The following is a 27559-nucleotide window of genomic DNA, read 5'->3' as shown; positions in this document are numbered from 1 at the left end:
AATCCTGGTTCTTTCGACAAGCGTGCACATCCCAGGGACAAAGGGAGCCCGCGAGATAGATACACTGTGTGTAGGCTCTTGGTCCATTCTCCCGTGGCCTTATTTATATCTATGTTTGAACTGTTTTAAAATTTTTAAATGGTTGTAACGGTCTAGTTTGGTCTAATGGTTGAGGCACCAGGCTAGAAACCAGGAGGCAGTGAGTTCTAGTCCCGCCTGAGGCATGAAAGCCAGCTGGGTGACCTTGGGCCAGTCCCTCCTTCTCAGCCCAACCCACCTCACAGGGTTGTTGTTGTGGGGAAAATAGGAGGAGGAAGGATTAGTAGGTATGTTTGCCACCTTGAATTATTTATAAAAATAATAAAGGCAGGATAGAAAATAAATAAAAAATTAAAAAAACAAATTTACCTATACCTGTTAGAAAGCCAGTTTGGTCTAGTGGTTAAGGTGCTGGGAGAGACTGTGAGTTTTAGTCCCGCCTTGGGCTTGAAAGCCAGCTGGGTGACCTTGGGCCGCCCCTCTCTCTCAGCCCAACCCACCTCACAGGGTTGTTGTTGTGGAGGAAATAGGAGGAAGAAGGAGTATTTAGGTATGTTCGCCCCTTTGAATTATTTATAAAAATAATTAAGGGTGGGATAGAAAATAAATAAATAAATTTAAATACCATGCAGTAAAATACAATAAAATACAGTACATAGTTTATTTGTTTTATTGTACTCCACCCAGAGTCACGTACGTGAGATGGGTGGCTATTAAATACAACACAATAACAGTACAGTACAGTACAATACAATACTGCCCATAGTCACATATGTGGGATGGGCGGCTATATAAATTTGATAAATAAGTAATAACTAAATGACGCCGCCTTGAGCTCTTGGGGAAAGGCGGCGTATCAACAACGACAACAACGCCAACAACAGTAACATCCTGGGCTGCCACGGCTGAGTCGCAGGCAATGCCCAGCGGCCAGACAAGGCTCCCCAGGCCGGCTGAACCAGCCGCCCTCCGGAAACGCGGCCGCGGGCCGCCCAGGCCAGCCCCGCGCCCGCGCCACCCGGGCACGCGCGCGGCCTTCGGGTCGCGCGCCCCCGGCCCCCGCTCCGCCGCCCCCGGCGCGCGCGCCTGCGCAGGTCCCTCTTCGCAAAGGTTAAAGGCACCGAGCTCTCCTGCCTAGAAAGGTCCAGATTGGTGGCGGGGGAAATGGGTGGGGAGGGTCGCCGCCTCCTTCCTGTCCTGCACGGGTCCTTCCTCTCGGTGAGAAACTGCCCTTTGTATGCGGCTCCGTCCCGGGTGCCATGGGGAGGGTGACCCGTTCCTGAAAGTTGGGATGCGGCGGCGGGGAGGCGCGATGCAGCGGCTGCAGAGGGAAGGTGAGTCCCAGCCGGGAGGGGAATCCCGGGCTGGGGAGGCGGGAAGGGTTCTTGGGGAAGAGGGGCTGGCTGGGCATGATAGGAGTTGTAGTCCGTCCAGCCGCTCCAGAGGGCGGCACGCTGGAGGCGGCGGCGGCGATCCTGCCCGTGGGAGTCCCGCTCCTGGAAGTCAGCGGGGGTGACTCCTGAGTAGGCGGGTTGCAAGTTAGATTTTGTGCCTTTTTCGGAGTAAGGACGATTTTTCTCGCTGGCCCTCCTGTGATTGCGATTTTATTGATTTATTTATTTTCTATCCCGCCTTTATTATTACTATTTTTTTTTATAAATAACCCAAGGCGGCGAAAGTCCCCCTCCAAAGAGAAAGTAAGGAACTTAGACCTGGGATCATTGATCAGGAAATAAGGACGCGCTAAAAGAAATAGCTAAAGTTCAGTTCTGCCCTTGGCTGTTCAGAAGAAGTTCTGCTAAGTTCCATAATGATTAAGGTTGATGATAAAAACAGCCCTGCTTCTGATCTGCTCAGTAATCAGAGTTCGGTAAGCCGATTACTTAGCCGTTAAGGAGTGAAAAATGATAAAAGAAAAAAACATTAAAATACAATTTAAGCACAGGAAAGGTATTATAAACCATGCAAAAGCTGCGATCCCAGAATATTTCTAAATCAGCCTTAGCTTTTAATTTGGAATGCATAACTTTATTCAAAATATAAAATGAATCAGAATAAAATTAATTTTAAGCATGCATCCAGTATAACATTCAAAATAAAGACAGCTATAATTAAATCATACAGAACTCAATAATGAGAAGTGCCAGGAATATAGTTTTTACCATTGTATTAAAGAGTTTTTATTAATGTTACAACCTGGTAACATTTTATCCAGCCCCATCCAGCAGATAGTAGGAATGACCTAATGCATTTTTAAGAAAAGTTACTAAAAGTTAACTACTATTAAAACTTCAGAGATCTATTGCCCAAACCCTGTCCTAAAAGAAGGAAAAAGAAAAGGGAAAAACCCTAAAATTGGAGCAATGAATCAAATATTTAAAAAGATCTGGAATTTTAAAATTCTCTACCAAATGTCTTAGACATTTCTAATAAATTGCTGATTCTAAGTTCAGTATGTGGGGGAATATTTCAAGTGTATTTGTCATTTTATTTACTAAAACTTGCTTTCTGCTAAGTAGAGCTTGGTACAAAATTAACTTACTTTAGTTACTCAGTATATATTCTACCTCTCCAAATGGTGGCTTGGAGGATTGATCGATAGAGAATCCTACTCTGGACTAACCTTGGCGTTCATATAGTGCAGGGATAGGCAATCCACGCCCTATCCAGCTATTTTTTTTTTTGGCAACTTCTGGAGCTTCCCAAGATAGCTTTTAACATAGTTTCCTAAAGGCCTGACACAGCCATTTGATTCTTTTGTAAAAATCTCCAAACTTGTAAGAAACAAAAGAACAAATGCCTGCAGCCAGACTGATGTAAAAATAAAAATTAAAAAAAATTGTGACTCCTGGTTCCAAAATAATTCTCACCTTGTTGTAGAAATGACAGATCCAACATTAATTTTGAAAGAGAATGATTTTTTTTTTTTTGCAATTGCTTTGGTTAAACAATCAGGAATCTGGCACATGCATATTTTTAAACACAAGCCTTGTTTTTTCCCTCTCATCCTTTTTTCCCTGGATTTTTATTTCTGTTGCCCAGTGAAGAATCTTGGAAACTTGCTAAGTATTTTGGAAATTTTCAGTTGGCCTAATAAAGCAGAAGTGGGGAGCCTGCAGCCTTCCAGGTTACTGTGCTACAACATTCAGGATCCCTCAGGGTGGGTGTGGTTGGGAATTGTAGCAGAACAGCTTTCAGAGGTCTGCTGATTCTTCACCTCTGCAGTAAAGGTATCATGGGAATTTGGATCAACAGGGCTGGCTTTTTGTTCCTTAAGTAGCAATTGGAGACCCCTGCTGATCTATTCAAACCTATCCAGTAGTGGAATAATCGATCCTAATCTACTTTTTACCCACCCCTGTCTACAGTGCTTATACAGTGATGAGGGACAAACTGGGGGGTGAGGTTCTTTTTTTTCCTGAGTTACCCCAAGGTCATCTAATCAGAGATCCACTTTAATTTTTACTAGAACCTCTGGGCCCATCACGATACAGTAAAGCTGTGTTCTTGCAGCTGTCCGTCAGATTACCCGTGCCACACAACCACAGAACTAAATTAGAACTAGTGTGAAGATGGGATTAGTTTTAGCCCCAAACAGCTCCAGGATTCTACGAGGTTATACTAAACATCAGCCAGTCAGCCTGCTAGTTATACCAAGCAAATTGGGACAAGAGTATTAACAGCAGATTAATTTCTTCTTCCTGCTGCCAATGCAGAGATTGACCTGGAATGGCCCTGCAAAACCAGGACCACTGCGATCTAGGACCTTTGTCTTTGTTCCTTTTTTGCACAAACACAAACTGCATGGGAATGGAGGAGAACAAAATGAAAGAAATAGGGTTGGCAAGTTTTTCCCAGTTCTCTCCTCTTGATCTGGGACTGCAGTAGAAAGAAGGCAGAAGATACGGCGTCCCAGGCACTTCTGCGGGAGGTGGAAAGCTGCCCTGCTTGAGGGTGTTGGCTGATAGCTCACAGCGGCAAATATTTTCTCTGAGACAATAACTGGCTTGGTTGGGCATATTATGCAGCTATAATCTAAGAATTAAAAGCCAGGGTGCTTCTGATCCCATTTATAAATAATAAATAAATAAATAAATCTCGAGTACAAGAATTTGTTTCCAGTGTCAGAAAAATCTTGAAGTCATAGTTGTTCCTTCCTAAAACCTGTTCCTGATTTTGTTTGCACAGATCTTTTCAGTGCTCTAAATTGAGAGATGAAAGGTTGTTTTGTTGTTGCTCTGGCTAAAGCAACAGGGGTAATAACAAGGGGTCAGAATTTGGAATAGATTGGTCGATAGATCTTACTTGCTTTCTGTCGATCCCTAATTGGAGACACCTAGAAGGCTCTGCCTGCAAGGAAAATCATAGAGTTGGGAAGGTCCAAGCTCCCTTCCTGTGCAGGAATCTGAATTAAAACTGATATAGATGACTGCCTAATATATATCTGACTGCTGAAGTAGAAACAAAGTCGCTGCAAGGGGAGGCCCAGCGCTAACCAGGTGAGAAAAATAGGTATAAGAATTCAGAATCAGGTTTTTGTGCACTGATTTTTTTTCTTCCCTTTAGCAGAGTAATGAAAATTGTCCCAGAAGAGAAGGGGAAAAAATCTGAAACATTTTTTTAAAAATAAATATTTAGAACTCAGGATTCCTGTGGGATTTTGCCTTCTTCTCAACCGGCCACAAACGAGGCACTCTTGCTTACTTGTACAAAGGGATAGAAAGGAGTTGCATTCCCACAATCTCAACACCCCAATTGAGAGGATCCTGCTTCTCATAGTCCTAATCTTACTTATAGCCTGAGGACAAAAAGCAGAGCCTCTGAGGTCAATCCGCCTGACGCGTTGGCCGCTCCCTAAAGCATTTAGGTCATTTTAAAAGCCGCATCCAGGACAGCATAGGGTCAAAATGCATAGCGGGCATCAAGATGCATTCATCATTAGGGAATTTTCTTTTTCCAGTTCAGATTGTCCAGCCGGCGACTAAAATGGCATCGTGTGACCTGTGGGGGCCGAAGCCCCGCGTGAGCCAAGTGGAAAGAAACTCTCGTGTTCTCCGAGGGGAAACTGCCAAGAACATCCTGATGGGGGCAGCTCTACTGCAGAGCAGGCAGGGACTGGACACAGGTCTGGAAGGGGGCCAGAAATCTCAACAGCAGAAAGAGGGACTGGCAGCGGTGCCTTCTCTTTACTCCGTTTGGAGGCCGTCGCGGTTGTTCGAGCCTGTATCCGAGGAGGATATGATGGCGTTCAAGGCTTCCTATCGGATGAAACAGCCCAACCAGTTGTCCAGGGAAGGACGTGGAATGTGGAGGCCTACCTTGCAGGGCCTCAGCAGGGAAACACAGAAAGCCTGTGAGAACTTGGACAGTTTGGGGCCTTTGAAAGCACAGGCCTTGGCTGAGGTTGACCTTGACAGCTTGGAGATAAAGCGTCAACATTTCCGGCATTTCTGCTACCAGGAAATCGAGGGCCCTCGCGCGGTCCTGAACGAACTCCAGGAGCTTTGTCGCCAGTGGCTTCTGCCAGAGCGGCGCACCAAGGAACAGATTGTGGATCTGGTGATCCTGGAGCAGTTCCTGACCATCCTGCCGCTGGAGATGCAGATCTGGGTCTGCAAAAGTGGCCCGGCCACGTGTTCTCAGGCCTTGGCCCTGGCAGAAAAGTTCCTCCTTCGGCTGCAAGAGGCGGAGTCTTGTGAACAAAAGGTAGGTGTGTTCTTCGAAGGCCGCCAAAATAGGGAAACCACGTGCTCTTCCAAAGTCATGATTTTGAGATGGGACTTCGGAACATGGCCCTCTGCCGAAGCCTACAAGATGTAGCCAGGTATTCTAGCTGGGCTTTATCGTTTAGCAACCAAATGTGGTCCAAACTCTGCCAGGCTTGTGGGCCTTAATTTCTAAAGTAGGATGTCCGTTGTCTGCAATGGCTGCAAAAAAGCCAAATAGAGCTTGAGGTTGCAGCAGTAGGAATATTGTTTCGACATCATGTGAATTAATACAGTAGTTTCGATCTACTCTGCATTGGGTAAAAGGTAAAGGTAAAGGTTTCCCTTGACGTAAAGTCCAGTCGAATCCGACTCCAGGGGGCGGTGCTCATCTCCGTTTCCAAGCCTTGGAGCCGGCGTTGTCATAGACACTTCCGGGTCATGACGACTCGGAACGCCGTTACCTTCCCGCCAAAGTGGTACCTATTGATCTACTCACATTGGCATGTTTTCGAACTGCTAGGTGAGCAGGAGCTGGGACTGGCAACGGGAGCTCACCCCGCCGCGCGGTTTCGAACCGCCAACCTTCCGATCGGCAGCTCATCGGTTTAACCCGCAGCGCCACCGCGTCCCTCTGCACTGGGGAGGTCCCTTATGGGTTGGGCCCACACACAGCATGCTCAGGTTGGTTTCTGTATTAGTCCACGCCCCGGATTCTGTCTAGGTTCACACAACAGTAGTTGTATGAACGCAGCATGCTTAAGTAAGTTGTGTGAACACAGCTACTGAGCCTATCCTTGAAGGCTTATTCAGAGAAACCGGAATTCGTTCAGAGGAGGGCAACGAGGTTGATCAGGGTGAGAAACCAAGTCATATGAGGAGAGAATAAGGGAACTGGGTATGTTTAACCCAGTGTTTCTCAACCTTGGCAGCTTTAAGATGCATGGACCTCAATTCCCAGAATTCCCCAACCAGCATGCTTGTTAAATCTTAAAACTTGAAGTTGCCAAGGTTGAGAAACGCTGGGTTAACCTAAAGAAGAGAAGCCTTAGGAGTGATGTGCTGATACTCCTAAGGTACAGCAAAACTTTGATTTAACAGACACCCATTTAGTGGGCTTCAGAGACAATAGACCAAATTCCTATCCAGATATCCCACATGAATCCCGCATGCAGTCTGTGCATCCCCCTGAGATAGCAAACAAATCTGGGCAAAGCACTTAAATTTATGTTAATATTACAACATCTGTGGTGGTTTACACCATTTTCGTGCTGACATAGGTGGGCAAGTGTCGTAAACCTCTGCAATATGTCCTTTCGTGTTTAATGGACACCTGGGAGCCTCAAAAATCCATCCCCTAAAAATAGTCTGTTAGCACAAAGTTTCACTGAACTTGAAAGGATGTCAGGCAAAGGAAAGTTGACCCAGAGTGTGGAATATCGAAGAATAATCTTTACATTATGGAAAGACAGATTCTGGTTATAAGTGAGAATAATAGAGAGCCAGTTTGGTCTAGTGGTTAAGGTTCTGGGCTAGAAACCAGGAGGCTGTGAGTTCTAGTCCCGCCTTAGGCATGAAAGCCGGCTGGGTGACCTTGGGCCAGTCCCTCCCTCTCAGCCCAACTCAGTGCAATGTAGACTAGCCTCCTCATGGTGCACCCCGGGCAACGTGACTTGGGCAACATGACTTGTCACGGCTAAATAGTCTACACATCTGGCTGCCTGACCTCACTGGGATTTCCCAGCAAGAAAAAAAAGCAGCATGAACACCAAACTGCTATGCTGTACAATTAAAAAAAAAAGGAAAAAAAAAAGGAAAACAGATGCTTGGGAAGGGAGTGGGCTCTACAGTGTTAGAAGTTTCCAAGGGAAGTTGGACTGTCCTTCGTCTGGAATGTTTTTGGGCTGAACCCAAAGGACAGAGCGCCCCTTCCAAATCCCCAATTCAGGGATCTCTGCTATGCAAAGCACTGGACTTTGAGTAAGTCCAAATGAGTAAATTCCTACGGCACACTTAGCCATAAGGCATAGCTTACCAACTACAGTGGCTAGGCTTCCACAAGGCATTCGGCCAAAACTATCCCATTGTGGCTTAGCACAAGGCATGGACCTTGCCAAAGTGGAAAAAAAATTGCTTCCTGCCATTCTCCATGTCCCCCTCCCCCCAAAAAAGCAGGCTTTGCCAGCCTGTTGGGGAGTAAGAATTGCCTTGGGAACCGAAATGATCCCTTTTCTTTCTCTGATCCTCTGTATCTTTTTAATAACTTTTATTTACAAATTACAAGAAAAAATGGGCAAAACACCCAAATATACTAAAAAGCCTCCCTGCATGATGAACAAAAGAATCTTCTCTGTTTTTGGATGGACCTCGAGGTCAGTTTGCAACACTTCAACTATATCATAGTTGAGAAATTTGGGTGTGTGGTTTTTTTTTTAGAGATCTGGGGTGTGCCAACAGAAATGGAGACAGAGCATTGAGGACTGGATCTACCAACATTTTTAGGGCACCTCCAAGCCTTGCAGCACTATGCAGCAATTGTTTGTTTTGATTTAGGTGTCATTTGGCCACAAACCAACTCAGAGCAGCTCACAATATAATGAACAATCAAAAGAGAAACAAGATGGGATCCAGTTGTTTAATACAAAAACAGATGCAAAAAGTACATACAACAATAGTAGATATGGGCTTGATCTTGCGTAGCAGCTACCCAATGTTACTTGGGAAAGTAAAAGAGAAAACTGGGTGATAAGAAATAGAATATTTCCAGTGGAATGATTTATAGAAATAATGTGGTTTTGGTTTAATATACAGTAAGAGACCGATCATGGAAAATTTTTGTAAATCCTTGCTGTTAAAAGTTGGAAGTCGCACCTTTTTGTAACTTTGAAAAAAAAAAATCTCTGGTTATTTCACATCTTGTTAGTTTTTCTTTTTTCTTTTGTAGTTTTTTGTAGCTTTTGTCTTTCTCTTGAAACTTAGTAAAATTCTTACTAAAAAAGAAAGAAAGAGAATATCTCCTTCAAGTGGTATTCTGATGTGTTGGGCAAGCAGCCTGGTTGTGACGATGGTGATTCAGTCCAAAACATTGGAGGAGATAAGTAGGGGAAGACTGAGTTACATGACCTTCCACCTTTTTTCCATTGTAGATCTCCAAGGAAGGTTCCTTGATTCTCTTCTTCCAAGCAAACCTGCTTAGTTTTGTTAAGGTTACTCCCTTCATATCAAAGCCCTGTGATACCTTGGCTTATTATGCTCTCTTGGTGTCTCTTGTTCTTCAGGCGCCTGGACTACTAGAGGAATTTGTGAATTCTCCCACATCTGAGCATGATCCCTCAGACACTGTGGAAAGCTGCATCTCCACAGATACAGAGGAGGAAGAGGAAGCCATCTTGGGTAAGCCTGAAGCTCTGGGTCAAGGATGAACATCCTCTTCAGGAGACCAGGTCCAAGAAAGACCAAGGGAAGGGCCAACCTGCAGAGAACCTAGTTAAAATACAGAATTTGCCACTACAGTGTAAGTTGCAGGTTCATTCTCTGTGGATTTGTTAGTCTCTTTCGCTCAGTAGTGAAGTTCAATATTTAGACCAGCCTCTGAACATCTGGGGAAGATTAATCTGATCTCTTGTGATGGCATAATTAAGAGGAAGACTTTCCGTGGAGCACGGATATATTCTTCTTCTTCTTCTTTGGAATTGTGCACACTAACAAACTCGGTTTCTTTCCCCTGGCAGAAACTGGCTCAGGGCTTTGTGATGTTGGACTTGCTGTATACACGCGTACCTGTTACTTTTCTTCAAGAGACCTCATAATATCTCCCAACGGTGCACATAGGGCTGTAGGGTTAAACAGGCCTATAGAACATCTTTCTCCAGCCTTTCGCCCTCGCGATGTGTTGATGGCAATTTCTAGGTTAGATAGCCAGCGTGCTGGATACATCTGTAATGCAACCGACTGGAGAAAGAACCCGGTTAGTTTTCAGAGCAAAAAATAGCCAGCAAAACAGGAAGGTATCAGCTGGCTTGGGAGGGTGTTTAATGCCTGCAGCTGCACTCCCTACCCACCTCAAAATACTGCTGGAAAATTCTTTAGCAGCAGTATAGACTGGAAGTAGTGAACAGGGAGAGAAATAATAAAGTTGTGGGGAAATTGTAGAACATGGGGTTAAATTGGAAATGGAATGGATTGTCTTGGAAAAGCATGGGTGGCTGAAATGCTAGAGGAAACACTTAACGTCTTTACAGCCCCAATTGTGGCACTAATAACCATTTCATATAAAAATATCAGAATGAATATTAGCAGAATGCTAGCAACCTTTAGCGTGACTTACAAAAGTTGCTCATAGGAATAAGATGTTTCAATATGCATTTTAGGCCATCGTGTTTAATAAATAAAGTTACATTTATTGCTGACAAGACAGGGTGAGGTTGGATTCTCATGTTACTTTTTAAAGATTATTATTAAAATTTTAAAAAACGTTAACTGCCCAGTACCTGAAGCTCTCCGGCAAGATACCCTGCAGCACTAAAATGCGAACAAATGCAGTCATTGCAATGCATAAATCATGCTTTAAAGTTTGACCAGGCAACCTTTGTGCAGTTCAGCTTCCAAAGACTGGATTTTCAGCTGTCCTGAATCTTTTAGGAGCTGGAAGACTTTGTATTCTTTAGTAGAAAAGATCGTGGGGCTCGCTGTGAATATAACAAGAATATTCTGCTATTTTTTTATTTCCGAGTTTGGCAGGAGGTCAACCTTGGGAGCCTCCAGAAGCCTGGGTAGATCTGCTGCATGGGAGTTATCTGTCTGTACAGCTTAGCTTAGGGTGAAGCAGGTCCTTTGACTTGTTCAGCAAGTTCGGGCCCCAGAGAGAGGCTTAACACGATGTGTGAATCTAGCCGCTGAATGTCAGCCCACCCAAGTGAACCAGACAGGAAACATGACCAGATGAGCTACTTTGACTTTATGGCTAGCCTACATTAACGGAATCTTGCAAGTCCAATTGTTGAGTCACTTGTTGAGATGGGCAGCTATAGAAATCGAATAAATAAAATAAGTCTGAAAGTACAAGCCTCCCACCATCCCTATTTACCACCTATCCAGGTAGGGCCGGTCCTTCCTAAACGTCTTTCTCTACCCGTTACTCAGCTGGGGACTCCTCCCTCTTTTATCAATTTGTTCCCTAGGCAGCATCTCTTCCCCCCGCCTTCCAAGGTCATTTTCACATTCCACTATGCTGAATGACCTCGTAATGGATTTTCACAATTGTTTGCTTGCTTGTTTCAGGACCCACGGGGCCCGTCCAGCACACCCAGAAGCAAGACGCCCTTCTGCTAGGAATATCCGAGCCAATGGAATGGGGCATCCCCTTAGAAAAAATCATGGGAAAGTTGACCTCCAATCCTGAGCTAGAAGAGATTCATGGGAGTCACCAGGAACACTATCCAGGGAAGAGTACAAAACAGGCTCGCTGTTTGGCTGAAAGCGAGAGAAGTCTCCACAAACGGAGCTCTCAGGAGGGACCCGTCAGTCAGAAGAAGAAGACCACCAAGGCCGGTGCCGAAAACGGCCTCTGTCCAACCTCGGGTTTCCTTAAGAATCGGAAGGTACAGACTGAGAAAATGCAGCGGTGCACCCCTTGCGGGGAACACTTTTACACAGGGTCAGGCTCGGGGACGCAGGAGAAAGCTGGTGCAGGAGAGCAGCCGCGTAAGGGCTGGCCGCGTGGGAGCGACTTGCCCAAGCGTGGCGCCGCCCTGAGACGGGATGAAGCGGGGCCCGAAAACCAAGGGGTGATCTGCAGGTGTAAGGCGAAGAGGCGGAGCCCAGAGGGCAGACTCGCGCCCCAGCCCAGCCCAGCTCACTCAGGAGGGCAGAAGGCAGCGAAGCCACCCAAAGGCACGCCCTGCCGGGAGAGACTCATCTGGGAGCCTCCTTTTCCGAGCCCTGAAAAAACTGACCCGGGAGGAAAACCGCACCAGTGCTTTGAGTGCGGCAAGAGTTTTAGCCAGAAGGGCAACCTCAACATCCACAAGAAATCCCACACGGGCGAGAAGCCGTACCCCTGCCTGGAGTGCGGGAAGCGCTTCGTGACGAACTCTCGGCTGCTGACCCACAAGCGGGTGCACACGGGCGAGAAGCCGTACAGCTGCTCATACTGCGGCAACAACTTCAGCCAGCTGGCGCACCTGGTACAGCACCAGCGGAGGCACACTGGGGAGAAGCCGTACAGCTGCCCCTACTGCGGGAAGAGCTTCAGCGTCAAAGCCAACCTGATCACGCACCAGCGCACCCACACGGGGGAGAAGCCCTACGAGTGCTCCGAGTGCCCCAAAAGTTTCGTTTCCAGCTCTGATCTTAAAAAACATAAAAAGGTGCACACCGGGCAGGGGTGTACATGAGCAGACCTGAGAATGGTCACCGTCATTCCCCTCCGTTTAGTCGGCGGGGACCCCCTCGAGTATCTTTAGTGCACTGTGAGGATTAAAAAAATAAAGTCTCCTTTTTAAAAAAGAAAAAGGTGGATCCAGCTTGTGCATTGTACATCTTTGCTCTTATCTCTCCTCCAAGGTGTGTTTGTAGCAATTCCATGGGGGTGGGGGGGTTGTCTTCCTTTGACTAGACTGAGAAGGAGTGACTTTAAGAATACATAATTAAGTGGAATTTGGAAACTCGCCAGCATGAACAGAAGGGCCATAAATCTCTTCTCTTGGGATTCCCCAACAGCTGGTATTTAAGAGAGGCTGCCAGGGATTCAGAAAGTAGCAGAGCCATAATGCAGCTGCTGATAACCAGACCCCCCAGGAATTTGTCCAGCCACCTTTAAAGCTGCCTACGCTGATGGCCATCACTGCATTTGATGGTACCAAATTCCAGTTGATGATGCATTTTTACATTACTTTGACCACTGCGTGATATAGAATGCTGGGCTAGTCCCCTGATTATTTATATTTATTAAACATATTTCTACACTGCGGCAATCCAAAAGATTCTTGACTGCTTACACAGAATTAGATTTACATTAGACTTATTTATCTGGTCCAGCAGGACACATCTCCACAGCTAGCCTGACCAACTTCTGGGACCTGAAATCGACACATCTACTAGTTACCTAAGTTGGGACTCAATGGTCTACACCAGGGTTTCTCAACCTGGGCAACTTTAAGATGTGTGGACTTCAACTCCCAGAATTCTCCAGCCAGCCGTTCCCCATGCTGGTTGGGTGTTCTGGGAGTTGAAGTCCACAAGTTTTAAAGTCACCAAAGTTGAGAAACCCTGGCCTACACAATTCATTTCCTTCAAGAGCTCTTTAAGGTATTACTAGATTTCAGTTCCCATCAGCCACGCCCAGCTTTTAAGAGCATGTTGGGAGTGCAACTGGCCAGGCCCATTCTGGCAGCCATTTTGCAAGAGTATGTGCAAGGCGAGCCAGAGGTTGCCTGCTCCTCAATTAGGGGCAGAGTGGGGCAAACTACTTTCTGGAGCAAGCAGAATGCATTCACATTCCTAGATTTAGGGATTTGGAAAGGGAAGGAAAATTACATCACTTGGAGAGTTTGGCGCTCAACCTGCTTTCAGAAGCTGAGACAATGAGCATTGGGGAGAGATTTCTTTCCTAGACAGGAAGGAGGGCCAAAAGTACTTGGTCTTGCCTTCTGGATCAAAAGTAAGGAAAACTCCAGGCGGTACTGTAGCAGAGGATCTTTCCCAGTGGCCGAGTCTCCACTGAATCCCAAATGGCATCATTGCCCAGCACTTTGTATGTAAAATTACGCTTTGCAAACCCCAAAAATCAGTTTGAGTTCATTATAGTTTAATATAAATCTGGGGAGGTAGGTTGTGTGAAATCTCCACAACCACACTGGGACACATTTTGTGCATTTTCCGCTGGCTGAACTCCTTCGATGGGATGCAGCAGACCTTGGAATCCTAATTTTTTTTTAAAGCATTCATTATTTTTATACCCTTGGAACTCAGGGCAAAGTATCTAGCGTCCCCTCTTCAATTTTTCTCCACCGTCCCAACCCTGTTGGGCAGAAAACGAACAGCCCAAAGTACCATCCGGAGCTCCTGCGCCTGAAATCGGAGTCCAATGGCTGTGTTCACACAACCCACTCAACGTGGTTAACTGGATCTTCCGGGTTTCTCCACTACGCTGAATTGCAATCCAGCGAAACGGGCTCAGTTCGCACCACACGGAGTGCCCCCCGACGCCCCCCGCCCCGCCTCTGACTCTAACCAAGCTTAACTTGTGCAAAGGCAGCCCCGAGTTCTTCGTCGCCCGGCTGAGGAGCGCCAGTGGGCCAAGCCAGCGAAAGAGTTAAAGCCATAGAGCTCCGCCTGCTAGAGAGGCCGCACCGAAGAGGCGCCGCTGGCCTCTCCCCGAAAAGGATCGCCCGCGACGCTGCAGCCTCGACTCGCAGGTAGGCGCGTGGCGAAAGCACCAAATCGTAATAATACTAAAAATAAGAGTGGCAGGACAGGAATAATGACCCAGCATTGCCCTGATGCAAAGAAAAGCAAACAGCAGCACCCCCGCCTACGTTTATTACAAATCAGTAAAACAAAAAAAAGTAGTGCGGAACAAGTGAACGAATATTAAAGCCGCTACAACGCTGCCTATATCTATATCTTTATTTCGGTAAAGTGATTTAACTTGGGTGTCAACTGTCAGCTGCACAAGAGTGGGGTGGAATGAGCGGTCCCTAAACTAAACCACTCGTGAAAGAAAGAAAGAAAGAAAAAAGCTTTGATACCCCTTTGGAAGGCCAGATTTCCCCAGAGACAAAGGGAGGTGATTCCAGGCTCGCAGCACGTTGTATCTCAAGGCCCCAACCCTGAGCATGGCAGGCCCTGAGGATCATAGGGAGAGAGAGAGGCCAAAGAACACTGGAGGGGGTTGGGGGGTTGAAGCACCAACACCCCTGGCTTCAGCTGAACTCCCTTCCTTCCTTACCTTGTATTAGGGAGCTGCTCAGCATCACCTAAGAATCCCACAGCAGGGAATTGTCTTTATTCCGGGAGATAATATTTTGCAAATCTTGAAGAGGTAAGGAATATTAGAGACGCAGAAGAGCGTCTTTTTATTCCTTCCAGATTGTGTGTCCTTATTAACGGTTCCTTCTTCCTTTCCTTCCCCCTCCTGGAACTGTAGGGAGGAACAACTATGGAGGAACAGAGGCTTGTGGTACCCAAAGAAGAGGGAACTGAGAGAGGAGAAGGAGAGCCTCTCGTTGTCCAAGTGAGGACCGTTGAGGACTTTCTGGCCAGGGACGGCCCATCCCACATTAAGCCGGATTCAGAGGAAGAAACGCACCGATACTGGGACTCTGAATGGCAGGACTTCCTGAAAAGTGTGGCATGGCTTTCCCCGACCCCGTCTCCGCCTCCAACAGAGAAAGATGCCAAGGACTTCCAGGTCCCCTTGGGGAGAGTCAAGGAAGGTCCCCAGGAGGAGAGTTCTGGAGGGGCCAGAGGGGAGGCTGTGCTCCAAGGAGATCCGAACGTCGGTGGGAAAGCCTGGCTGGGCAGGGAAGAGCTGGATTCCTGCGTGATAGTGAAGGTGGAAGAGGAGGAGGTTGATCTGGAAACACAGTGGCCCCTGCACCTCAGGCAGCTCACCGCCCAGGATGCCTATGAGCACCAGGAGGTATCCAGCCACCAACGGCTGAACGAGGGGAAAGGTGGGAGGGGCAAATATGGGGGCAGCTGCAGAAAGCCATCAAAATTACTAACCTGTGAAATGTGTTACTAGCCAGCTGTAGTAGCAGAGGTAAGAATTTGTGTTTAAATTTTGGGTGAAGTGCACCCGTTGGTCGGAAAATGATTTTTTCCACCATTTATTACCATTGTATTTGTGAATGGTTGCTGACCGAGGTAGCCGCTAAATGAGGAGTGGCTGTATTGTGTCTTGTGAAACCAGGGTTAGGCTTATGTTGTGAGAAGCCAGCCAAACATTTGTAAGCAAGGAAAGCAGGGTTAGGCTTATGTTGTGATCTGCTGTCTCTGCAGTAAATTGCCCAAAATGAGGTACAGCCACTCCTTGTTCAGTGACTACCTCAATTAGTGACGGTTCGCAAATGCAAAAGTAATAAAACATTAGTTTTGCGACCAATGTGTGCATTTATGACTTTTGCAGCATCTTTTGCAGTAACATCTTCTCTATTACAGTTAGTGTTGCGTGTAACCTGCTGTTATTTTCACTTGCTTATTTACTTGTTTACGCGCATTTGTATCCCATACCAAGATGTCTTCAAAGAGAAAGAACCCCAGTTCAGCCGAAGGAAGTAGCAAGAAGCAAAGGAAAGCCATCGATCTCGATTTGAAGATGAAGATCATCAAAGCATACGAGGCCGGGAAGAAGGTGACTAAAATAGCACAAGAAGAAGGCCTGGCCCATTCCACCATTTCTGCTATTTTGAAGGATAAGGCAAGAATCAGAGAGGCGATGAAAGGATCAGCAGGAATGAATGCAAGTATAACAAGGCAGCGAAAAGGCCTCATCCATGAAATGGAAAAACTCCTAATACTTTGGATCGAAGATCAGATACAGAAGAGGATGCCGGTCAGCCTTCTTCTCATCCAGGCTAAGGCACGCAGCATTTTCACGATGCTGAAGGAACGAGCAGGTGAGGAGTGCACCGAAACATTTACTGCCAGCCGTGGCTGGTTTATGCGGTTTCAGCAACGATTCCATTACCAGAAAACACACACGTCCGGGGAAGCTAAAAGTGCTGACGAGGCAGTTACCAAACGTTTTCTGGACGAACTTGATGATACCATAGCAGAAGGGAACTATTTGCCCGAACACATATTCAATGTGGAGGAAACTGGGTTGTACTGGAAAAGAATGCCGGAGCAGACCTACATACACAAAGAGGCCCAAGCAACGCCTGGACGTAAAGCGTTGAAGGATAGAGTAAGCTTACTATTGGGTGGAAATGTCGCCGGATTGAAGCTGAAGCCATTTCTGATCCACAAATCAGATCACCCCTCTGTGCTCCAAAACATAAGCAAGGACACCCTGCCCGTTTATTACCGATCCAATTGGAAGGCCTGGATGACACAAGTCCTGTTCGAGGATTGGTTTACGAATTGCTTCATTCCCCAAGTAATGGAATATTGCTGGGAAAAGGGAATTCCTTTTAAAATTCTGCTGCTCCTGGACAACGCACCGGGACATCCCCCGCATCTCGACAGCCTCCACCCCGATGTGAAGGTTGTTTATCTACCCAAAAACAGCAGCCCTCTCCTACAGCCGATGGACCAGGGGGCCATCTCGGCATTCAAGGCGTACTATTTGCATGCAACGTTTGCCAAAGCCGTAGCCGCAACGCAGGATGATGGGGTAACGTTGCGCGAGTTTTGGGAAGGCTACAATATCCTCCATTGTATTGAAAACATCGCAGCAGCGTGGCAGGAGGTTAGTGTGAAATGCATGCAAGGGATTTGGACCAAGTGTTTAAAACGTTTTGCTGCTCGTGTAAATAATTTTGAAGGATTGGACCAAAATGAACATTTGGATGAAATAAATACGAAAATTCTGACACTCACGAAATCCCTCAATTTGGAGGTTGATGCTGAAGATGTGAAAAATTTGATAGCCTACACTGAGGGAGAGCTTTCAAATGAAGATTTAATTGAACTGAAAGAAGAATTGGAAGCACAGATGGTTGAGGAAGAAGAAGAAGAAAAAGAGAAAGAAAAAGAGAAAGAGAAAGAGAAAGAAAAAGAGAAAGAGAAAGAAAAAATAGTAGAAAAACAAATTGTAGAAGTTGAGCCCAAAACATTCAGTGTGAAAAGATTGGCTGGTGTTTTTGCGGGTGTTAACAAAATTTTATCAGAATTAGAAAGTATGGATCCAAATGTAGAACGTTTTAGAAAGGTACATTGGGAAATGCGTGAAATCTTGAAGTGTTACCGTGAAATATATGAAGAAAAAAAGAAAAAAATCGTGGAAACCAAGCAGAGTGGGTTCTATAAGAAAGTTACTCCTTCCCCAGCTCCGCTTCCCCCCCTATTGCCCTCCCCATCCACAGGAGTAGAACTCCCCGACGATCCTCAGCCATCAACCAGCTATGCCAGCGTATCCGACGTTTCTGAAAACACAGAAAAAAATGAATCTTTCGATGGATTTATATCCAATTTGATTTTTACAGGTATTTTAATTCTAAATCTGACTTTGTACTCTTTTTTTATTTGGTAACACAGCTTTTTTTCTTTCAGTGCTTTCAAGTCATTGTTGACTGATGGGAACTGCCTGGACTAGTCCCTGCAGTTTTCTTGGCAAGATTTCTTAAGAGGTTTGCCACTTGCTGCTTCCTAGGGCTGAGAGAAAGTGACTGGCCCAAAGTCAGCCAGCTGGCTTCATGCCTAAGGTGGAGCTGGAACTCAGTCTCTTGATTTTTTACCCAGTGCCTTAGCCGCTAGAGGTGGTCCTTGGATTACAACCACCCGTTAAATGACCATTCAAACTTTTGATGGTGCTGAAAGAGGGGACTTAAGGCTGGTCGTCGGACTTCCGGCCATCGCAGTGTCCCCACAGTCATGTGCTCACCCTTTCTGACCTTCCCTACCACCTTCCTCCAAGCAAAGTCAGTGGGGAAGTGGGAAGGAAGTTGGAAGTTGCGGTCACATGAGGTCCTCACTTAATGATGGCAAACAGGACTGACGGCATTGCCGTTGCTAAGCAGTGCGATCACATGACATCTGGTCCAAATTGCCATGGTAACCTGAGGACTACCTGTACACCAAACTGGCTCTCAACACAATATTATTATGCCTAAATTTTGTACTTACATAATAAACCAACTTTTTGTACATTGTGTTTCCATTTAACCTTTTTAAACTGCACAAAGTCCCCTTCTCTAACCGGCACCTCTGGTGGAGTCGGGAAGAGTCTTTTGGTCGTTATGCTTCGTTGCTGGAGCCAGTGGTCTGCTGTACCTCTCTGCCCGTTCATCCACATCTCAGTTCAGAATTGCGGCCCAGAAGAATCTCGAGCTGCCAGCCATCTGGATGTAGATGCCTGAAGCTGCTTCCTTTCCTTTGCCGTGTTAGGTGTGGAGGAAATAAAGTCTCTTAATCAAAGGCGTGCAAATTGTATCTAATCCAATTCTGACTTATCCTGTGATTTGATTTGGGAATTCAGGCTTCAGAATTGGCTGAAGAAAAGTGGTTTTTGCGCATTAAATCTCCAAATTGGATCCCATCTCCTGCAACTGGTTTGAATGTTATTCATCTTGGAGGGAATGGAGAGGAAGCCTTGTGCATAACTCTTCCAGGATGTATTTTTGAACCAACTTTCCTTTTTCTTTTTTCAGGTAACCCAAAGGATATGAGGCTAAAATCTCCCAAATTGGAGGAGGAGCCCTTGGAAATTGTGAAGGTGAAGCTTCCCCTGGAGATGAAGCAAGAGAATGATGGGGAAGCCAACTAATTAGGTAAGGAAGCAAAATGTCAATAATTTCAAGTGTTTCTGGGGTGCTTTGAGCCAAGATGGTTCTCTGCTTCCATTTTGATACCCAGAGAAGCGCCAGCATCTTGCAGAATGAGTTGATTGTGCAGTCCTTCATGTCTGATGGTCCACCAAGCCAAATGCCATTTTCTGGGGAAGGAGATGGTCCCAGTTTCCATCACAGAATCTTTGGGGTTCACAGAATCTTTGGCTGAAAGGAGTAGGTTGCAGAGGATGGGGAAGACTTGACTGCTATAAAACCTAGAGACCTGCTGCCAGTTGCGCGTGTAATATTGGGCTAGCTCTCCCCTATGTTCGCAACGTCTGTCAGGTGGACCCATAACATGATGGACTGATTATGCACCATGAAGTCAATGTTGACTATTAGCAACCACATAGATAGATTTCCTCCATGACGAGATCCCTAACTTTGTGCTACAGATGATAGAATCCTACATTGGGGGAGGCCAGCAAATCCAGACTCAGGGTGGGAATCCAAATTCAGCCATCGCCAGCACAGGTATCTAGTTTCTGCCTGGCCAGGAGGAAGGGGAGCCTACCACCTTTCTGGACCATTGCTTTATCTGTCCACTTGAGAGACTGATTGGGAATTTCCAGTAGGATTTGATGGGAAAGGGTTTTTCTCTCTGCCTGAACATTTATAATGATGTTGCCAAGCAAAGTCAATATAAGGCTTAATGGAGCAAATTTCAAACCCTTGCCACAACTCCAAAAACCCAAAAGAATCCCCCCATATACATCCCATTCTATCCTAGCTGCATTTTATGGAATATGGAGTGCGTTCAAACAGATACCTTTTTAACAGGGTTTTAAGCTTTGAAGGAACACCGGAAACGACAGGGTGTTGAAGGGGAAACGAAGGACGTTTTGCAAGGATCAATACATATGATTCCCTTCCTTTCAGTATATATTAAGGGCTGTTGTCTAATAGAGGGCAAAGGCACATTGGTTGAATTCACACCTTGTTCTATTGGTTCTTTGGAGAAGTAGACTTCCGTCTGAAGGATTCTGGGAACTGAAGTGTGGACATCTAGGGAAGGCTGAGCTAAGGTGTAAGATTTCTTTGGGTTAGAATGTTGCGTGGATCCAGCAACGATGGCTTGTAAAATGTTAGTTAGTGAGCCCATTAGTTTAAACACTAATTTACTTAAAAGAAATGAAATACTTTTAGTAAATCATTGCCTTAGTGATATGTGAACTCTGTTGCCCTGGAAGAGAGTCTTCTTGATGATGAGGTCCTCCCAAACTGGAGCCTTCTGGTAGATGCTGGAAAGCCATCCAGTGAGGATGCCTGAATTTGGGATTTCCTAGGTCAAACGGGAGGGAGAAGACTAGGTGCTTGAGGAGACCCTGCAACCCTTGAATTCATACAAGAAATTGTTTGAAATGGAATTTATTGTTGGGGGCAACGTGACGTAAACGTTTTTCTGTTTCTCTCAGAATATGACGGATATGGGCCAACCCATAAGGAGAAGACTTTCCAGGTGGGAAGATAAGAAGAAAGAGACATTTGCAAGAGTCCATTGGAATGAGTCAAATTTTTTCTGGGTTTCTGGGATTAAAGAAATCAGAATAAATCCATGGGGAGAACAAAGGCACTCAGGAAAGAAATCCAGAGAAACTTTCCTGCCCAAAGAAGGTGATCAAAACTTAAGCCAATTTTCAGTGTGGCAAAAAGTCCGGAATTAAGAGCAGCCAGAGATGGTGTCCAACCCTCAGTGTTCCAGATATTCCATGTGTGCAAGCAAAGGATCAACTGCATAAATTGAGAAAATTAACAGCAAACCTTCCCTTATTCAACAGGGGGGCGCTCCCTCAGCAAGAAAAAAGTACATTTGCTCAGACTGTGGGAAGAGTTTTGGTTGGAAAAGAAACCTCGTGAAGCACAAGAGGACCCACACAAGACAGAAGCCGCAGAAAAACTGCAGCAAATGCTTTAATGCAAAATCCACTCTGATTAAACACAAGAGGTCCCATACAGGAGGGAAGCCGTACGAGTGCACCGAATGTGGAAAAGCTTTTGGGGAAAGGGGATTCTGGTCAAGCACCTGAAGATCCACATGGGGGAAAAGCCACATAAATGCTCCGATTGTGGCCAAAGATTCACTGCGCGAGATGCCCTCATCAAACAGGAGAGGACCCACACAGGAGAGAAGCCGTACGAATGCTCCGAGTGTGGGAAAAGCTTCCGGATCAGCTGCCAGCTTAAACTCCATAAAAGGACACATGGGGTGAGAAACCGCATGGGTGCTTGGACTGTGGCAAAAGCTTCAGTGAGAAAGCATCGCTGGTGAAACACGAGAGGACCCACACGGGTGAGAAGCCGCATAAAAACTGCATCAAATGCTTTAATGCAAAATCCACTCTGATTAAACACGAGAGGTCCCATACAGGAGGGAAGCCGTACGAGTGCACCGAATGTGGAAAACCTTTGGGGGAAAGGGGATTCTGGTCAAGCACCTGAAGATCCACATGGGGGAAAAGCCACATAAATGCTCCGATTGTGGCCAAAGCTACATTGGGCCGAGACGGGAGAGAGGCTGTACAGCTGCCCTGCCTGTGGGAAGAGTGTTGTGTCTAGCTCGCATCTCAGGAAGCGCGCCATAGTGCACACGGGCGAGAAGCCCCATGAGTGCGCCTGCTGTGGGAAAAGCTTCCGTAAGAAATCCAACTTGGTGGTGCACGAGCGGATTCATACCGGAGAGATAAAGTACGGATTCTCAGTGTCTGGAAAAGGATTCTGCAGTTCTTCCATGCTTTATGGACCCATGATGACCCATCCAGGGGGGACATGCTAGAGGGCAGGGTTAGTGTCGAGGTCCAACGTGCAGTCTCGCAGCTGAGAGTCAGGCACAATGGGCGTTGGTGGCTTTTAAAACTATAGACATTAAAATGTTCTAAAGAAACGCTCGTTCCACGTTGAAGGTCTTTGCTCAATCCCTGGAATCGCAGGCAGGTTAGAAATGACCCTTTTCTGAAATCTTGGTAGTTCTGTCAGCCGGGATGGGCAGAACTGGAGAGAGTGGTGGGTCGATGTCCGTAAAGGATGCTGCTCCGTGCCATGTGGTGCCTGGCTGAAAAGGTTTCGCCTCTGAGAGGTTTCGGGAGAGGAGCTGCAGGCTCACCCAGTGAAACCTATTCAGCAGGGAGTGTTTGGGTGGCAAAGAAAAGGGGACTTTTCTCAAAGTATCCTCAGAGGTCAACACCTATTCTTCATCCTCCAAAATTCACCAGGGCCTGCTCTACTTACTATCTCCCCTGTGATTACCTACCTCCTTTTATTAATTAATGAATCTGTCAATCCCTTGATTACATTGCCACCCAGAGTCACTGAGTCAGGCAAGTCATTGAGAGTCACTTGTTGATGTTTTATGTTTGTTTATTTAAATTTATGTGGCTTCCTATCTCATAACGGTGACTTTGGGCAACAGGCAAAGAGTTAAAATGAAAACAATAACACTAAATCAATAATCCAGATCAGTATTTTAATAGCAGAGAATATCTGTAGCTGAGGGTTGGACTGTGGAGTTCTTGGTGCTCTCTGAGCTTGGCTGTTTCCTTGGAGACGTTTCATTACCCAAGTGGGTAATACCATCAAAGCACGCCCCCACCAGCACTGGCAGGGCAAGCTACTGTATGTAAGTAGGCAGGAAACCCCCCAGTCCCTCGCACTGGTGATGTGATCGAGTTGGGTGATGAAAGGTCTGCAGGCAAACAGCCAAGCTCAGAGAGCACCAAGGACTCCACAGATCGGTGTTTCTCAACCTTGGCAAGGCTGGCTGGGGAATTCTGGGAGTTGAAGTCCACACACCCTAAAATTGCCAAGGTTGAGAAACACTGATCTAGATAAGAAATGTCTGAGGTCGAGGGGATGGTAATAGTCATGGAAGGAATTTTCTGGACACATTGGATTGGGGGAAAACTGCAGTGGTGCAAACATCGGAATTGTCTGTGAAGAAAGGCGTGAGCATAACGTGTAAAAGGAAGGCTGAGTTTCCCCATCTTGCGGAAGGAAATGCCAGGTCCTTCGGGGGCAGTATAGATTATTATTTCAAAGTAACAGAGCATGAATCATGTTCCTTGACGTTCTTCCATGTTGTTTTGTTATTTATTAAATTTGTATGCCTCCCAATGACTCGGGGATCCCCATCCCCTGCAAATAGGAAAATGACACATTCCTGTGCAAAGTTCCCATCTAGCCCTTTGCCTCCTCAGCATAAGTGCCTGAATCTCCAACTGCTGAAGTCCGCTTTAGCCTCTGCTACCATGTTGTGTTAGAGGGGTTTTTCTTTAGTGTGAATGGAACCTGAATGCGCAACTTAGCAGCCTTAGGGGCTTTGTAGTAAAGCTGGAGGCATAGTTAGCAGGGGCCTGATTCCTTAATTCTGGGGAATATTCTTAAGTCTGGGGAATATCTGAAGAATGTGATACCAGCCCCTAAAGAAAATGAAATGCCGAAGTTCATAAAATAATTCGATCACTTTATATTTTTCCCTGATTGTCCCTCTGTTCTTCCCATTTTTAAGAAATCCTGGGGTCAAGGCACATGTTTATGTGTTGATCGAAATGTCACTGGAGTTCTCTTCTTTTGTTTATTAAACTTTATGAAGGTTTCAAGATAAAAAGGTAAATTTTATTGTAAACCGCCCAGAGTCCCCTTTTTGGGAAAGATGGGCAGTGATAGAAGTTTGAAAAATAAATAAATAAATAAAACCTCACAAGAAATGAAAAAAGTAAAGTAAGAAAACAAAATAGAAAAAAAGCAAAGTCAAAAGTGCAGAAAAAGAGAAAAAAGAAAAAATACAGAAAAAGAATGACTTCTGACTTTATTTGCTACAGATGTAAGTATACATTTGCATTAAACCCTTACTCTATGTTTACAACAGAGCTTTCATTAATTCTATTACCCATCATTATCTCTAATAATCAAATCCAAATATCATTTCATTTTTTTCTGTTTCACACACAAAGGCCCAAAGGGGTTTCCAGGTCCTATTAAAATTAGTCAATTTCTTTTCTCTAATCAAAGATGTCAATTTCACCATCTCAGCCAACTCCATCCACTTTCACTTCACTCCATTCTTCCCTTGTAGGTAATGTTCAATCTGTCCACCTTTGGGTGTATAAAAGCCTCACTGCTGTCAGCATGTATGGAACAAACTTCCATCTGTTCTTTCTATCTGCTTGTCCATCAGTCCCAAAAGAAATGTCTCTGGTTTCAATTGTATATCAATTTTTAAGATCTTCAGAATTAAAATACGTATTTGATCCCAACATTTTTTAGCTTTTTTGCATGTCCACCAAAGATGACAAAAGGTCCCCTCTTGTTCACACTTCCAACATATATTTGAAATCCCTTTGTACATTTAAGACAATTTATCTGATGACAAATACTAATGATACGTCATTTTGTAAAAATTCTCTTTAAGATTTCAGTCCTTTCATCCCATATTCTCCCATTGTTCCATTTGTACACAAATACACGTTTTTAGCCCTTTTTATCATCCGTTCTTTAACTTGTTCATCTTCTGTTTCTAATTTCAATAAAAGTTTATACATCTTAACAACAACATGTTCATCATTTGTACAGAGGTCAATTTCAAATTCAATTTTTCCATGTTCAAAATCAAAAATCCTTTTATCTGCTTTAAATCTTTCTAGTAACTGAACGTATGAAAACCACTGACATACTGTATGTAACCTTCAGATATCAAATCCTCTCTTGATTTTAACTTTAAATCCCCTGCAAAACAACAACAACATGTCATCATAGGTTAAACATTTATGCTTAGTTATTTCCTTTCTGTAAAATGCTTGCGGTGACAACTGTAAAGGAATTTTCGGAGACAACCAAGCTTTGTATCTATTCCATACCCCCAATATGGCACATCTAATAAAATGATTCTTAAAATCAACATTAAACTTGACTTTATCCTACCATAAATAGCTGTGCCATCTGAATCTCAAATCATGCCCTTCCAATTCCAGTAGCCTCCTGTTTCTCAAAGGGACCCAATCTTTCCTCCATACTAAGCAACAAGCTGAAAAGTACAATTTCAAATCCGGTAAACCTCAACCTCCTCTTTCTTTAGCATCCTGTAGCACTTTGTACTTACTTCGTGGTTTTTTTGACTTGACACACGCATTTTGAACTATCTTTCTGCCATTAGTTGTCAAAACAGGTGTTGTCTCAAAAAAACAAACAAACATTCCAGGTAAAATACTCGTCCTCCAACACTGTGTCATCTGCAAAGGAACTTGTCTCTTTTTTATTTTTTACTCGCACCGCACTATCTTCTCATCTTATATCTCTGTTCAGTACTTCGAGAACTAAGATAAACGGCAGAGGTGATAATAGACAACCTCGTCTAGTTCCCCTTTGTATGGTTTTGTTAAATCACCATTAACAATAATTTGTGCCTTTTTTGAGAGGCATAAATCGATTTCACCCCCTTTATAAAATTATCTCAAAAACCCATATTCTCCAGAACTTTAAAGAAAAAGGACCAATTCAGATTGTCAAAAGTTTTCTCTGCATCTAAGAAAATTACTGCCAAGTGTCGGCGGAGTTGCCAGTAATAAAATACCTGCCCGCACCGCAGGCTTGGGCAGGTTAAACGCTGTGGCTCCTCGGCTTCCTGGCGCTGAGCAGTCCGTCCTTTCCTCCACCGGGCTCTTCTCCCTCCCAGGATCTCAGCCCAGGTCGGTCCCTCTCCGGGCAGAGCCGCGCGACGGCCCCGCAGGCAGGAATAATCCCCGGGGGCGAGGCGGCTGCCCCGGCCCGGGCGCTGCGGCGGTTCAGCTGCGGGGCGGCTCGTCCTGCCGTTTTCGCCTTTGCAGGATTCTGCGGGCTGCTGGGAGCCTCGTTTGCACGCAGGCGGTTCACACGCCGCGCAGGCAGGCAGGCAGAAGAGCGAACCTGGCAAGTTTTGGGGAGGTCGGCCCGCGACAGGAGGCGCGCGGCGGGAGGGCCCCTCGGCAGCCGGGCATCCCCCACTCCGGCCCGGGCGCGCAATCCCGGGAGGGCGGTGGATTCTCACGCCCGCTACGACCCCCGTCCAGAAACGACCCCCCCCAGCTTAACCTGTGCAAATGCAGCCTGAGCCCCGCCCCCTGAGGGGCCGCCCTCTCCCCCTCGCGGCCGGGCGGACGCGGGTCGCGGGCAGGCTGCAGCCCGTCCGGAAGGGAGGCACGTGGCGGGGGCGGCCCGGGTCCGAGGAGCGGCGGCGGCGGGGGCGGCCCCGTCCGAAGGCGAAGGGGCGCCCCCGGGAAGCAGGTAAGGCAGGCTCCCCCGCTCCCCCCGGCTGGGGAGCCGCCGGCCGGGACAGCCGCGGGGCCCCGCCGGGCTTCCCGCCTCCCTCCCGCCCGCCCGCCCGCCCGCGCGGCGCGGCTCGGCTCGGCTCGGCTCGGCTCGGGGGCTGAGCCCGCCGCCGTCCGCGCGCGCTTCCACAGGCGCTTTCTGCCCCGAGTTTTGGGGGGAGAAGCCGAATCCCCCTTGGCTGGATCTGGGATCTCGGACTCCTGCCGCCCCTGCCGCCCGGGTGCTGCGATCCGCTTCTGGCTTTCGAAGGCGGGAGCCGGATCTCGGCGGGGATCGCCCGTCCCTCGGCCGTTTTCGGAGCCCGTTCGTGGTCGCTGCATTCGGGGCAACCGCTGAGACGCCGGAGCGGGAGCAGCCCCGAATGCTGGTTTGCTGCAGGAGAAGCAACGGGGAGGGCTGGGGCGGCGTAGAGCCCCCCCCCCCCAATTCCTTATATCGATTATTCTGTCGCTATCAAATACATCCGTTTGCCAGAGTTTTATTTAGCAGACTTGGCTGAAGTTTGACTCTGGGTCGTGAGGTTCGGGCAGAAATTTCTCTCAGAGGATGTTATAGAGGCAGACCTCGCGGTCCCTCAGACACACGATCACCAATATTATGATGATCATGATTATTATTATTTACTTGATTTGTAACTCCCCCCTTCTCACGTAGGTGACCCTGGGCAGCTCAGAACAGGTAAAAAAAGTCATTTTGAGATGGGTGGTATAAAAATACAATAAAGAAATAAAATGAAATGAAAACCAAGTTAAAAGCCACTATGCAAAGGTGTAAAACCCATCCATAATCAATTTAAAAACCCAAAATCACAGTTGGCATGGAAGTCACTCCACAGCAGCTCAGCAGAGCTCCCGAAGGGGCTCCCCCCTCCCCCCGTTGCCAGGCCCCAGGTGGGCTGGCAGAGCGGCATCTTCAGGGCCTTCCTCCAGGCCGAGGGGGTCCAGGCCAAGTGAAGGTCTGGGGGATAATGCCCCGGGCAGCAGCCATTCCCAGTTACGACAGTGGGGGGAAAAAAACCAGCTT

The 27559-nt window shown here is 46.4% G+C and overlaps 2 protein-coding genes across 3 annotated transcripts; both read left to right on the top strand.

The window, feature by feature from the left end:
* Positions 1–1224: 1224 nt before the first annotated feature.
* LOC134492079 (zinc finger protein 397-like) lies at positions 1225–12261 on the top strand. Of its 2 annotated transcripts, none has more exons than XM_063296213.1 (4): positions 1225–1373; positions 5000–5745; positions 9023–9137; positions 11025–12261. In XM_063296213.1, exons 1-4 carry the CDS (start codon positions 1277–1279, stop codon positions 12137–12139), a joined length of 2073 nt encoding a protein of 690 aa, XP_063152283.1. In that variant the 5' UTR covers positions 1225–1276; the 3' UTR covers positions 12140–12261. The 2 variants fall into 2 exon arrangements, with proteins under 2 accessions (XP_063152283.1, XP_063152284.1); XM_063296214.1 differs by having other exon boundaries at positions 1229–1373; positions 5005–5745.
* A 1841-nt stretch (positions 12262–14102) lies between these two features.
* LOC134492061 (tigger transposable element-derived protein 1-like) lies at positions 14103–21803 on the top strand. The gene is made up of 5 exons (XM_063296181.1): positions 14103–14161; positions 14893–15387; positions 15985–17896; positions 19061–19180; positions 20656–21803. Exons 2-4 carry the CDS (start codon positions 14905–14907, stop codon positions 19174–19176), a joined length of 2511 nt encoding a protein of 836 aa, XP_063152251.1. The 5' UTR covers positions 14103–14161; positions 14893–14904; the 3' UTR covers positions 19177–19180; positions 20656–21803.
* Positions 21804–27559: the final 5756 nt, after the last annotated feature.

Source organism: Candoia aspera, chromosome 2 (genome assembly GCF_035149785.1).
Source record: "Candoia aspera isolate rCanAsp1 chromosome 2, rCanAsp1.hap2, whole genome shotgun sequence".
NCBI lineage: Eukaryota > Metazoa > Chordata > Lepidosauria > Squamata > Boidae > Candoia > Candoia aspera.
The sequence above is the reverse complement of the archived record's forward strand: the minus strand, read 5'-3'. Positions and strand labels throughout refer to the sequence as shown.

What these genes read in the sequence shown, in the direction of transcription:
- LOC134492079 (XM_063296213.1), top strand. Translation starts at nt 1,277, where the DNA reads ATGCGGCTCCGTCCCGGGTGCCATGGGGAGGGTGACCCGTTCCTGAAA. An exon ending in GCAGCGGCTGCAGAGGGAAG is followed by an intron (nt 1,374 to 4,999) that starts GTGAGTCCCAGC and finishes TTCTTTTTCCAG; the next exon opens with TTCAGATTGTCCAGCCGGCG. An exon ending in CGGAGTCTTGTGAACAAAAG is followed by an intron (nt 5,746 to 9,022) that starts GTAGGTGTGTTC and finishes CTTGTTCTTCAG; the next exon opens with GCGCCTGGACTACTAGAGGA.
- LOC134492061 (XM_063296181.1), top strand. Translation starts at nt 14,905, where the DNA reads ATGGAGGAACAGAGGCTTGTGGTACCCAAAGAAGAGGGAACTGAGAGA. An exon ending in ATGCCTATGAGCACCAGGAG is followed by an intron (nt 15,388 to 15,984) that starts GTATCCAGCCAC and finishes TCCCATACCAAG; the next exon opens with ATGTCTTCAAAGAGAAAGAA. An exon ending in ATCCAATTTGATTTTTACAG is followed by an intron (nt 17,897 to 19,060) that starts GTATTTTAATTC and finishes TTCTTTTTTCAG; the next exon opens with GTAACCCAAAGGATATGAGG.